Source organism: Styela clava, chromosome 10 (assembly GCF_964204865.1).
Source record: "Styela clava chromosome 10, kaStyClav1.hap1.2, whole genome shotgun sequence".
Taxonomy (NCBI): Eukaryota; Metazoa; Chordata; class Ascidiacea; order Stolidobranchia; family Styelidae; genus Styela; species Styela clava.
This window is the reverse complement of record NC_135259.1, coordinates 20,740,020-20,753,303: the sequence shown is the minus strand read 5'-3', so window position 1 is coordinate 20,753,303 and position 13,284 is coordinate 20,740,020. Positions and strand designations below refer to the sequence as shown.

General features: G+C 38.5%; 1 protein-coding gene across 1 annotated transcript; it reads right to left on the bottom strand.

Annotated features, from left to right (window-relative positions):
- Positions 1-972: 972 nt before the first annotated feature.
- Positions 973-13,066, bottom strand: LOC120338384 (tryptase-2-like). The gene is made up of 10 exons (XM_039406369.2): positions 12,915-13,066; positions 11,925-12,047; positions 10,082-10,198; positions 8,758-8,892; positions 7,542-7,699; positions 5,248-5,339; positions 4,640-4,799; positions 2,851-2,956; positions 2,255-2,436; positions 973-1,341 (listed from the first exon to the last, which is right to left on the bottom strand). Exons 1-10 carry the CDS (start codon positions 12,976-12,978, stop codon positions 1,153-1,155), a joined length of 1,326 nt encoding a protein of 441 aa, XP_039262303.2. The 5' UTR covers positions 12,979-13,066; the 3' UTR covers positions 973-1,152.
- Positions 13,067-13,284: the final 218 nt, after the last annotated feature.

Here is a 13,284-nt window from a genome sequence, read left to right as displayed (position 1 = left end):
CGATTCGGAATACCACATTAGTTTGAAATTTATTCCGGCCTCGGATTTACAAAAGTGCTGACACTAAAACTGTGTCACAGTAACACTGTGCCTAAACACAGCTTTAAAATTCGCGATAGAAATATTACTGTCACGAAAAGTTTGATATATATATTTTGGCTAAATTTATTATTCAGTCATCGGAATTTTCGACTCCAACAATCAAATTTCGGACTCCAATATCCGGAAGAAGCACAGTGTTCACCATTGGGTCCGGGAAGTTTAAAAGTATGTCTAGTACAATAATACCGCCTCTAACACTAAACCCTAACCCAGTGCTATCCAACCGCTCATGGCTCGTGGTATTCTTCCCGATGGCTTTAGCACTCAATCCCCCTCCCGTTATGTTCAAACAATTCATGCTCAACAAAGTGTGAAAACACCTGTGAAATAACCTTATCAAGCAATGGAACTGGGATGAACGGAAGAGGAGTTTCTTGTAAAGTGAAAAGTGAAATTAGTTTTGCGCTCATCATTGTGGCCACTTTAAACTGCAATGTGGCCCTCTTGAGGAGCCCGGTTGGGAACCCCTACCCTACCCCCTTTCGAATCTGACTCTTAACAAGCCATATCGAAATTCGAAAATCCGAAAAAAAAGCTTTGGCTCCTAAATACGGTAAATTTAAAAGTACGTGCGGTACCCAAACAGTTACTCTTGGTTCACATCAAGACAAACAGTGAAGAAGATTTTTGTTGTTGAATATATTTAATGTGATAAACTTCACTTAGAGGAATTTAAAAACGGCCTAGTCGAAAACTCGGAAGACCAAATAAAAATATATAGAAAATTTTAAAACATGGCCGAATAATCGAACCATATATAGTTTCAATAAATTCCCTTTGCAACTTTTCAAGACTTTATAAACACCTTGTCTATATTAATTACTCTGGAAATTTTAAAATCGTTAACTGCAGATAAAAAACAAACAAAAGTCTCGTTTCATCAGGATTCTATTTATTTAGCAAAGTTCATCAATAAATTCTTTTTGTAAATTGAAATTTACCACTTTTCGAACACTCTTTATATTAATTATTATGGAAACGTAAATATCGTTAGCTTCAGATAAAAGTAAAAAATGGCCACGTTTCATTTATCAGCAAAACAGCTTAATTTTAACACGAGAGTGAGAATCCTGTGAATGTAATTCCACTGTTCATCTTGATCCAATCTTCATAAAACTCTATTCTGCTGTAAACTCCAGGCTTATTCTGCCCGCAAGATTGCCCGAAAGAAGTTAAACCTGCGATGAACCAAGCACACGTATGGCAACGCTGGCACATAATCGGGCCTCCGCTGTCACCCTGTATAAAGAAGAAAAAAAAATTTGAACACGTTTTTCTTTTAGTATTTGCTGTGAAAATAGCTCTGTAAATAAAGCCGCTGGTACGTAAAGAGCTGCTTGCTATTTCACGCCTTCACCACGTAGCGCTATTATAGTTTGCTAAGACTTGAAAATTTCAATTTCGGTCTACCCAATTTATGGCGCTCCGGACGTATTTGTACCAAGATGACGCACAACCTTGACAACCCTAACCTGGTACACATACCACGTTCAGGTTGTGCACCATCTTAGTACGAATACTTCGGGAGCACCCAATTTAATACACTTTTGTTAAGTGGTCGTCAAACTGTGGGCCACTAAGGATTTTTTAGTGAGTCCCAAATAAATTTCAATTATGACAGTAATGCACAAAACAGTTCCTTCAAAACCGCCCTTCATTGTCATGTAGCGGTTTTCCTGGGGCCAAGAGCAAAGACCATTTGCCATGTCTACATTAATTTAAAGCAAATTAAGCAAAGTTTATTTAATTCTTCAACTGAAATATATTTATTCGTTTTCCTTCGTTTGTTGTCTCTCGTATTCTTAAACGTGGCGCATAAAATAACTAATGCAAACGATAAGAAAAAAAAAATTAGATATTATTTATAGAAGAGCAGGAGGCCACAGATGTTGATAACCTCAGAAGCGGGCCACAGGTTATGAAAGTTTGAAAACAACATCTCCAGTATATTCTACATCAGGAGTGCTGGGCGGAACCCTCCCTATCGAAATTTATCTTCGGAAAACGGAAAAATCGATTCGCTGAAAAAGTTGGCTTTTTCAACGCATAGTATAATCGCGGCGCCTGTCCTAGACGCCGTTGTACAAATATTCAATTCCGATTCTTGACCCTCTCCCCTTTAAAAATCATGCTACACCTTTGTTTAACTTACTCTGCAGGTATCTCTTGAGCCAGAAAGCCGCCCGACGCACAAACTTCTATCTCTTTGAACGGGGCCGATTTCGTCGACCAGAAGACGTAGCTCGTTTTTGCAGACGTCTATCGGAAAAACTTTTAGACCGACGTGGAACATGTCATCTGAAGGAGTGTTAGTGGACAAATCTTCAAAGTTTGCTGTAAATGAAAACAAGATGTGAATTTCCATCTACCGTATTTTTTTGGACCATACGTCACGCTTCAAATATTTATCTCAAAAATACATCCTGTATGAGCCAATGCACGCATTATCGTCCGATACATAAATACGAAGCCAATCTAAGCAATTTATTGACATTGAGCTTTATAACCTGGCGCTATATGGTTCGTAAAAAACGGTAAAAGCTGTTTTACTGATCGTATTGACTTGCTTCCATCCTTTCGTTGATATTGATTTACTGGCTCATAATTTGAAACCATATAGTTCGATAGAGGTTGGCGTTTCACTAGTCCCTCGTAATCTGATCCAAATCCTTTAATCCTGAATGAATACTCATAAATTTCCACCTAATAAAAACATATTTTGACAACTAGGAGATAATATTAACTTACTTATTCCAAATCCTGCTGCATAGCAATGCCAATCTTCTGGAGGCGTCTCGTACTCGGGCATACATATCGGCATAACAGTTCCCGAGTATGTGACTTCGTTTTCCAGCTAAAACAAGAGAGCAATGATCAGATATGTGGACACGAAAGCCAAAACAAAGTAGTAGTATTATTAAATTTTGGAAATAAATAGCAACAACTTAACTTGACGATCCCCATTTTGTGCCCGGAAAGTAAAATTGTTAGATCTGTGTGGCAATGGCCAGTAATGGGTAAAAGTTTCTGAACCCCGAATCGCGAGTCAGGTTGGGTCCACGATAGGGCTGGGTATTCCGAATCGAATAGTAAATTATTCGACTCGGTTCTTAATAGAATTTCGAATCGCCTCCATATTTTTTCCGCCAATCGTCGAGGTGAATTTCTCATTTTTTTTTCTATTCAATCCATATTTTTCTCACGCAATTCTGAAATTTGACTATTTTCTGTAGTGTGGAATTGATAAAACGTGTATCTTATTGTGTGTTAACGCTCAGTAATCTGTCTGAGTGATGTATTCTATGTTTTCAGTAATTCATTTGTTGACAGGACCAATTAGAATTTGCATTCAATTATATATTTCCAAGTATTCGAGATTCGATTCAAAAATAATATTCGATTCGATTCTTAAATCACCAGCTATTCGAAAATGCCCCGCTCTAGTCCATGAGTCATCTAAATCTCGAGTGGGGTCGTGTAAATCTCTTAGTTAAATCGCATTAGGGGTTAGTTCAGAGGTGGGCAAGGCTTTTGAACCAGGGGCCAAAAGTTTTGCCCACTAAGACTGACGGGTTATGAAAGTGTGACTTAAATAGTTACATTTCATGAACAATATTTACAGTGTTATAAAGCATAGGTGGAAAACAATAAGCCTTGTGCCAAAACTTGGTTTCAGTTTGGTTGTGGCAGCATCAGGTGGGTCAGATTGAACTACCAAATGGGCCGGATTTGGCCCGCGAGACGTGCACTGCCCATGTCTGCACTAGGGGTAAGTTGATACCGAGTCCGAAACAATTTATTCATTCTTTGACAAATGGTGATTCGAGTCTAATTCGAATGACACGAGCCTGGAACCGGCAGTAACACTGTAATGAAGGCATTTGGAGTTTGTCGCCCTATTATGTCAATCTATACTCTGATTATCCCTGTCATCTACAGTAGAGCTAGGTCGGGTCGGGTCGGGCTTCTCTATCGCTGACTTTTTTTTTAAATGAGGCGTTTTAGCCATGAGAGACCGTGGTCTGCAAAAAAACAGAAGTTGCCTCATCAACACGACTCATACTGTACTAAACTCTTGTAATGACCATTCAAAGAACTCATGAATAAAATGTGAAAATTTCGGGTTTGCTTCGGGCTCGGGCGATTCATCAGAATTATATCGTACTAAGACAAAGGTGACTCTTTTGTCATAAATAGCCTGGCCAATGCACAAAAAGTAGTAAAAGAGAAAGGGTGAGATGAAGAGACAGAGAGAGAGTGAGGAAGTGGGAATTACAGTTGTAAAGAGAGTAAGAGAGAGAGGTAGAGAAATGGAGGAGAGAGTAAGAAAGATATACTTGGGGAGATAGAGGAGAGAAAGATATTGAAATAAGAGAGACTGGGAAAGAGAGTGAGGGAGAATGAAAAAGAGAAAGAAAGAAAATTAGGGAAGCGAAAGATAGTAGGGGAAGAGAAGAAAAATGAGAGAGAAAAAGGTATTGTAATAAAGAGAGAGAGAGATAAAAAGAAAGAGCAGAAGAAGAAAATCAAATCTTACCTCCATCAAACCGATATCGTTCTCGGATGTTGTCGGATCATAATCTTCGTGGGGGATATATCTTACTATCTCCTCTCTTACGTGGCCGGCACTGGGAGTACTGATTTTAATTGTTCCAAGCAATGCGTAAAAGTCGGCTGGGTCAAAGGGAAATCTTGCCCTGTTATTTAAAACTTGTTTGTTAGGGGTTCTGTCGGTCACTGCTTCAAGGACCTCAAAAATACGTAATGTTTGAGTAAGCGACTTTTAAAACGTCTCGGGCTAACCCGGGGATTTTGAAATCATATTTTTGAAATTAAGACTTCCACACCGGGCGGGGGTTTGCAATTTTAGGGGATGGGTGCTGTTTACCCCTATATGGGCGGGGGTGTCGGTACATCATCGTACAAACCCTTGTTGGAGGTAAAAAAAAACGTAAAGATTTTAGGGGGTTGTTCACTGCTATAGGTCTTGGGTACATCACCGTACTCACCCTTGTTGGGAGTAAAAGGCGTAATAAAATTGTTCCGAGTCAAATTTTCAAGTCCGGATACAATAACCGGAGTTGGTTTTAGAAATGATCGCAGTGAAATTTTGGATCCGGATAATAATTTTTATTATATCCTTACCTCATGCAATGAGCTGCAGACAGAATCCATTTCTTATGGATCAGAGACCCTCCACAAGCGGCCGAGGCTGATCTTTTGTCGACAATGACGGCCTGAAACGAATAAATCGATAGAATTTAAAATGATTAGAATGACATAGGTCATAGAATATTGAGTGGAGGAGCGGGGTTAGGAAAAAAAAAACTAATAAATGGGTTTAATAGGGGTCCTCAGAAGAAAAAAAATAATGTGACAGCTTAATGGGGCTATTTTCAGTCTCGCGATAACCACCTAAACCATTTTTGTTATAGGCGTTGAGCGACTGCGGCAAATGGGTGCACCGCAGCCAGTGGCGTATCTAGAGCAAGGCTACTCAACTATTTTTATGGAAAATCCGCATACAAAACTTAAAAATTATTTGGGTCCGGTGTTTCCAGAAATTGTATTTCGTCATCCGAAACGCGCACTTCCTCGACCGACTGATGATTATTAGCTAAATATTGTTTATTATGATGTCATAGTTCTTTTCAAATATATTCAAAACTATAAAAGTCACTTTATAAAAGGAATCTTCAAAAGTTGGGCTAATGATCCAAAATAAAGAACTAGGTGAGGTGCGAATCAAATACTCGAAAGGTTCGGATTTGGACCGTGGTCCGCCAGTTGAGTAGCCCTGATCAAGGTAGGGTATGGCAGCCATGTCTTGCGCCATGGGCGCCGTTCATATAGGATTGAAATGTCTTAATCATAGAACGTTTCAATAAAATAATTTCAAAGTTAGGAATAAATGAAACTCGTTTTTTTATCAAGTAATAAAGAACAGGCATCTAATTTTAACAACAGTCGTTAAAAATTGTCAGTCAACGGCCAAGGCGGTGCATTATTAAACTTTACCATTGGCTCAATTTTACGTAGAAACACCACTGGCCGCTAACAAATGTCGTTCGATTTGGCGTTTTGAAAGTTAGGTATTAGATCGATTTATCTTAACATGTTATGTTGATGCAGCTTATGTAGTGACATACGTTTATAAATATGGCGTTAAAAAATTTTTTCATCACAAAAAACGAAACCGTCGAGCATTTTAGAATATATCGTCTCCGCTAGGACGTCCTAAGATCATTTTCAACTTGACGTGTAAAGAACTGAATATATCCCCAGTAAATATTATCAATTTGCTAACAAATTTCAGAATTATATCTTTCGTCAAAGAATACGTCATCACAACGATAAAAATTATTTGGTCTTATAACTAGAAATATTATAGTCCTGGTGCACAAAACGGTACTCCCGAAGTGTGTTAATCAAGATGGCGGACACCTGAACGTAGTATTGTACCAGGGTCCCTTAATATAGTTCTATTACGAGTTCGGGACTAGCCAAGTGACTCCCGTAGTATTTGTACCGGAAATTATGGCCCAACCCTAACCTGGGACACATACTACGTAACCGCCATCTTGGTTCATATACTTCGGGAGTACCAAGTGACTCCCGTAGTATTTGTACCGGAAATTATGGCCCAACCCTAACCTGGTACACATACTACGTAACAGCCATCTTGGTTCATATACTTCGGGAGTACCAAGTGACTCCCGTAGTATTTGTACCGGAAATTATGGCCCAACCCTAACCTGGTACACATACTACGTAACCGCCATCTTGGTTCACATACTTCGGGAGTACCCACAAACTACGTTAGTCATAAGAACTAAAAATAATAATAATGTTATCCTATGCTGCGTTCTTGTGTAGTTATAAAGTTATGAGCGGTCTTCTAAAATAAGGGAACCTGTTGTTAGTAACGCCTGTGAAAGAGAACCCGTTCTTGACGTTTTGAATGCTATCACTGCGTAAAAAGCCATTTTGGGGGGGGGGAATTTATGAATTTATTTGTATAGTGACGTAATACGACGCCTACTCGTGTATTTTGCTTCAAAGAAGGTTGGTTAAAGCAGTTACTGATATTTATCAATAGCTTGAGAAATATCTGTATAAACTTACATTGTTGTTTAAGTTGTCTGAGCAAGGTATACAAGCGCGCATAGTAACCTATCTCGTTTGGTTTATTTCGTGGCATTTTGTGCTAGGATTATTGAAAGCAAGACAGGAAACGTTCAGTTTTTAGTAAATCGTTCAAGAATAAAGTAAAATGGAAAAGGGTGAAGTAAAAGGGCATAAGGAATTATGTCTCACTGCAAATGCCGCGACATAACAAAAAAGGGGGAGGGGAGGGGGCATTATAACCCCTACCACTGGCTACGCATATGCTGCGTACAGTGCAGTATAGAAAAACTCTTCATTTTTAAGGTACTTACCAACCACGGCCATAAACCCAAGGTTGATAACTCTCCTCCAAAAATTTTCTGGAAAAAGTTAGGCTCGTTGTTTTTTCCGCAAGTTGACGAAGAAGATATCGTTCTACAGCAGGATGACATAGAATCATACCTGTGCTGCTGACCAATGGGACAAGAAACTGAAAATAATGAGACATAATTAGGTGATTTTCCTTTTCAGACATGAAGCGGAAATATGGATCGTTTTGCTATTATGTTGTTTTGTTAATCTTGTTGGTATTTTTTTAGTGCTCCCGTAGTATGTGCAACAAGATGGCGGACACCTGAACATCATAGTATGTGTACCAGGTTAGGGTTAGGCCATAATTTTATTCCATTTTTCCTTATTTTAGTTCCATTACGAGTTTGGGGACTAGCCAAGTGACTTCCGCAGTATTTGAACAGGAAATTATGGCCTAACCCTAACCTGGTACACATTCCACGTTCCGGGTCCACCATCTTGTTGCACATACTACGGGAGTACCTTTTTTTCTTGTTGTTATGATAAGAACGCTTTTCTTATTCACTTCATTTTATTTGTTTCCAAATTTTCTGTGATATTTCATCTAAAATGCGCTGTATAATTTTTAAATATGGGAACACGTTTGTATGACATCGTGATGGCTGTCTTCCACATTTTAAATGACATTGTGACGGCTGGAACAGTAGTCTACTGTTACAGATTGCATATTTTTAATTGCCAAGTCAGATCGTAACGACTAGTGGGTCCGACCGACTGGGTAGTGGGAGGCATGAAGACATGGTGGCAATGCCGAAACATCATTTTATACTCAGTGGACATGGGGTTAAATAGTGTGTTTAATGACGTAACTATACAGATAACTTCACAACTATATATCGTGACGTCACTGATTACGTCATCAGTTTGCGAACTCTGTTAAAAACCTTGTTACACATCTAGGGTTCAAATCCGATGCCCATAACCTTCATCAGGGTGTACAAATTTGGGTAGACAATGCCGCAACGAAAAGATCCCGTCTTCTGCAAAAATAGCAGCGTTCGATCACTTTTGTACAGTTCGTAGCGAAGTGATAAAAAGCAATCGTAAAAAAACGGGCGCTCCCGTAGTATGTGCACCAAGATGGCGCACAACCTGAACCCTAACCTGGTACACATATTATGTTCAGGTCGTGCATCATTTTGGTGAACATACTACGGTAGCACCAAAAATGCATACCTGGAGGGCACGCTTGCGCATTACACTCTTCGTATTCTTTAGGGCAGGTTTCGGGGGTTCCATCCGCGCACATGGGAACTTTGAATCTTGTTCCTCCACCACATGGCTTGGTGCATTCGCTGTAAGTGTCGAAACCTGGAAAAGAACAATTGTAGAGTAACTAACTCAAGCAAAGAGAGGGAGAATTGATAGTTTCACCGGGGCTACTCATATTATACGGTTTTTATCTCTAGAGAGAGGAAAGTCAATAAGATGTTTTAACCGTAGGCGAATCAGGGAATCACGTCTTGTCCAGATATCGAAAATTTCCACCGTTTTTTACAGTTTTTTTTATTATTTAATTCCACTGGTAGTTCTTAGAGGGCAATGACATAAGATTTTATAGTTCATTTTCTTTCTCATAGAAAACGAAAAGCAAAAAGGCGGCTCAATTATATGGCGGACCATGCCCTGTAAAGAAATTGGGAATTTAAAATTTCTCACGAGAATGAGTTCTATTAAAGAGTACTGATTAATCTTAAAGGGCGGGCCCTGAGATAGGGTATGATTTTGTATTTGAAGAAAGAAAATTTTTTAAAGAGAACTGAAAACTATTAGAGCTCGTGTCCCCCTTTTGGAAACTTTCAGCTCTCACGGCTCCCTGTTTACCATTTCAAAAATATGAGCTATGAGAGAACCGCGCACATTCTAGGCCACTTGATATACCTTGGTCACGAATGGCGACGTAAGTAATGTTACGTTTTTTTCTAATATGTTTACGACGGTTAACTACACAAGGTTCTACAGTTATGTGCAGGCCAGATGTATTGTCAACCAACTACCAATCGTTTGGGGGCCATGGCCCTCTGGTTGGTAACCACTGCTCTATAGAGAAGAAAGCCAATGATATGGTTGACCAAGAACCTATAAATGTTCAATTATTTTCACTAAAATAATTGATATGATTGTACGCAAAAGTTTCATTAACTTAGGAAAAATTATGTTCTCTCTAAAATATGTTACAAATGACCTGGGTTCATTTTTGGGGCAACCCTGATGAAAATCTTCATTCAGTACTCTTTCCACTTTTAGTTCGAAGCATTTGCGATATAGTCAAGCCGTCTCATTGGCTTTCCTCTCTCTATAGCAGTGGATCCCAACCGGGGGCCCATGGAACCCAAACTTTTGGTAGTTGGTTGGCAATTCATCTAGCCAAAAGATAACGGTAGAACAAGTTTATAAATGACGACAGTTTCACAAAACTGCAAATTAACCGCCATAAACATGATATAGTCACACAATCTTACCTCGAGAAGAGATTTCTGAAAAACAAAATATCACTTACCCGGGACGCATGGGAAATCGTTGCACACTTCACATACTTCATCACAAGGAGGAGTTCCCCCAGGTCCATGGCAATTTTGATTGCACACCCGACCGCCGCCACATGGTTTGTCACATTCTGTAAAGTAATCATATGTAACACCGTTACCCAAAGTGGGCGACAGTACCGCCTGTGAGCTTTTGCGTAAACTGTTCGGTGAATTCACCATTCATCGCATCATATTTAGTGGCATTGCACTAAGCTAATCCTCCACAATAGCAAATAGGTTCTAAATGATGGATGAAAAATATTTTTTTGGAATTTTTTTTGTGTGTGTGGAGGGAGGGGGGGGGGGAGTAGTCACTGAATTTTCTAAGTGCGCGCTGCTAAAAAGTTTGCTTAACACTGATATAAAACATATGAACTGACTTTTTATATCTTACTTTTTTATGGTATTCCACTCCCAGTAACAATCGATGATAAATACTTAACAGAAAATTGTTGCTAAACTGACAACAAAACAAAGAACTTTGTAGGCGCTGTGAACTAGCGGTTGTAACATTAAACGTTGCTGCGAGACCAGCAGTTTTCAATAACAATATTGTGGTCTCTGTCGTCTGACAACTCGAATTGTTCCGCTAAACACTGGGACACCATTGTAAACTAGGCCAGGGCTACTCAACTGGCGGTCCGAATCCGGACCATTCGAGTATTTGATTCGGACCGCACCTAATACTTTTATTATCATTAGCTCCACTTTTAAAGTTTTCTTTAATAAAATGACAATTATAGTTTTGAATATATATGAAAAGAACTATAATACCATAATAAACAATCTTGATTTGCTATAGCCGGCCGAGGAAGTGTGCGTTTAAGGATGGCGGAATATAATTTCTGGAAATACCAGACCCAAATAATTTTAAAGTTTTGTATGCAGATCTTCGGTAAAAATAGTTGAGTAGCCCTGAACTAGGTTATGAGTTTGGTAGAGCTGACTCTGATAACCGTATGGTCGTATTGCTCCCCCTAGTCTATATCGAAAACTTTGCTTATGTTACTATTGTGTTAATGTTAATTATTGTTGCAATGCTCGATTTTTCTGACTGATGAAAATTCCCTTTCTCTGGAAATTTCTGTGGTGCCCTTTTCCTTGATGCCCTAAGCACGTGTTTATTTTGCTTAATGATTAATATACCACGTTATCCACTGTTAACGATACATAATCTCGATACATACTCGGTGGGTGCTATGGCCCACTTTGTGTTCAATAAAAATACACTATACCGCATAAAGCGAAGAAGATAACAATAATGTTCAAATAAATGAATAAAATGGGACTGCATATCGTAAAGAGCATTTGACCAAAGAAAAAAGTTAGGGACATTTTCAACTCCTGTGAATATTGGTCTAGTACAGAAATGGCGAACTTTTTTTCATTTTTCCACTTACTATTTCGGTCGTAAAATGGCCACTGTTCCATCATTCCGGCTTTTTTACAAATTATTTCTTACGGGAATATTGATAATTTTTGCAACAATTCGCGACAAAAAACATGGCAAGCCAGACCAGAGGGTTAGTAGTTAGCCATCTCTAATATAGGAACTACCTTGCCCGTCAAGGGTACTCCCGTAGTGTGTGTACCATGTTAGGGTTAGGCAATAATGTTATCTGATTTTTTTTCTTTAAGTTATTTTACAAGTTCGGGGACTGTTTGTGTTAGTCAAGTGAATATACCCCCTGCCGATAGGTTTCAGTCCCTTTACACAATTGATGCAAAGTAGGCGAACAAAATTAGTTACCTCCATATTGGTACACATACTTCTGGAGTGCCCCTCAAGGAATATGAAACATTACTTTTACTCACCACCGGGCTCGCAGTCTTTAATCTTGCATGCTCTGCTGTACGTTGTGCATTTTCCATAGAACCCAGCGCAAAATTCAAGAGTTTGAACGCCGTATCCACAGTCTTTAGAACACGCGCTCCAGGCTGAAAAAAGAATAGAATTTAATTATAGTACATTTAGGGGTACTCCCGTAGTAAGTGTACCAGGTTAGGGTTAAGACATAGTTTTAGTTTTATTACGAGTGTGGAAACTGTCTTAGTTAGCAAAGTGAATATACCCCCCGTTCATAGGTTTCAGTCCCTTCACACAATTTGATGTAAAGTAGGCGAACAAAATTAGTTACCTTTATATTGGTATACATACTTTTGAAGCTCCCATTTGGGTGTGGTATTACTGAGATTTTTTATTTTATTTAGTATTATTGTAATACTTATTTACGCACAGATTATAATCTGTTCAAACTATGCAAAGCTTGAATTCAAGTTCCTCGTAAACTTTTTGCAACATTATTATTCCTGTTGCATTTTTTGGAACCCTTTAGTGTTGATTCCATTCTCACTATGCAAGTTTGTTTCCATAATTTGTTCAATCTTTGAAGGATTATTATCTCGTTTTAAAGCAAGTCGCAATCTGACTTTAATTTGGTTTAAGTAGTTTATATAATGTGTGCGCATGAATATGTATTACAATAATACTAAATATGCAACAATATTAGTAAAACCGAAAACCAAGTAATAATGCTGTATTTCTTCTCCAAAAGCAACAAAATTCAACATATATATGGGAAGGGAATTCTCCTCGACATTTTTTATGTATGGCTTACTTCTTGCTGCGTAGGCATGAACGTGAAATTTTTTTATTGAGTCAATGTTACCCAACATTTATTGATATATTCTCGATTTTGGAAACAGTACCTCAGTACCCTCCAACAAAAAAAAATTCTGGGGGAAATCCTCCCTCGTTTAGGAAACGCTGTAAAAAAATTCAATTATTTAAGATAAATAACTTACTTCTCGCTGCGTAGGTATTACCAGTGAGGAACACGACAACGGCAGCTAGTGTAAGTAACATCATTATTTCAATTTCTGGAAAAACATTGTGAAAATATGGAATCAAAAATTGTTGATTAAAACTTTGAATCTAAAATTATGTCATTCGTGACCACCTCAAGAATTTTTTTCTGAACTAGCATGCGATTGGTGGTTTGTGACAACAAGAATATTGTTTGTTCTGCGAAGGAACCTCATGTAGTGTTACGTCCAAATCGCACTTTGGCTTTAGTGCAATTGAAATAGTTCACAACGCGTACATAAATAGGTATTACAGTAATATGGCTATGGCTAACTAACAAAAAACATATTTTGTTCATTTAGCGCTGAA

Coding starts and splice junctions, on each gene's coding strand:
- LOC120338384 (XM_039406369.2), bottom strand. CDS start 12,978: ATGATGTTACTTACACTAGCTGCCGTTGTCGTGTTCCTCACTGGTAAT. Junction 10,199..11,924: donor TAAAGACTGCGAGCCCGGTG/GTGAGTAAAAGT, acceptor ATTACTTTACAG/AATGTGACAAACCATGTGGC. Junction 5,340..7,541: donor TGGGTTTATGGCCGTGGTTG/GTAAGTACCTTA, acceptor TATTCGTTTCAG/GCCGTCATTGTCGACAAAAG.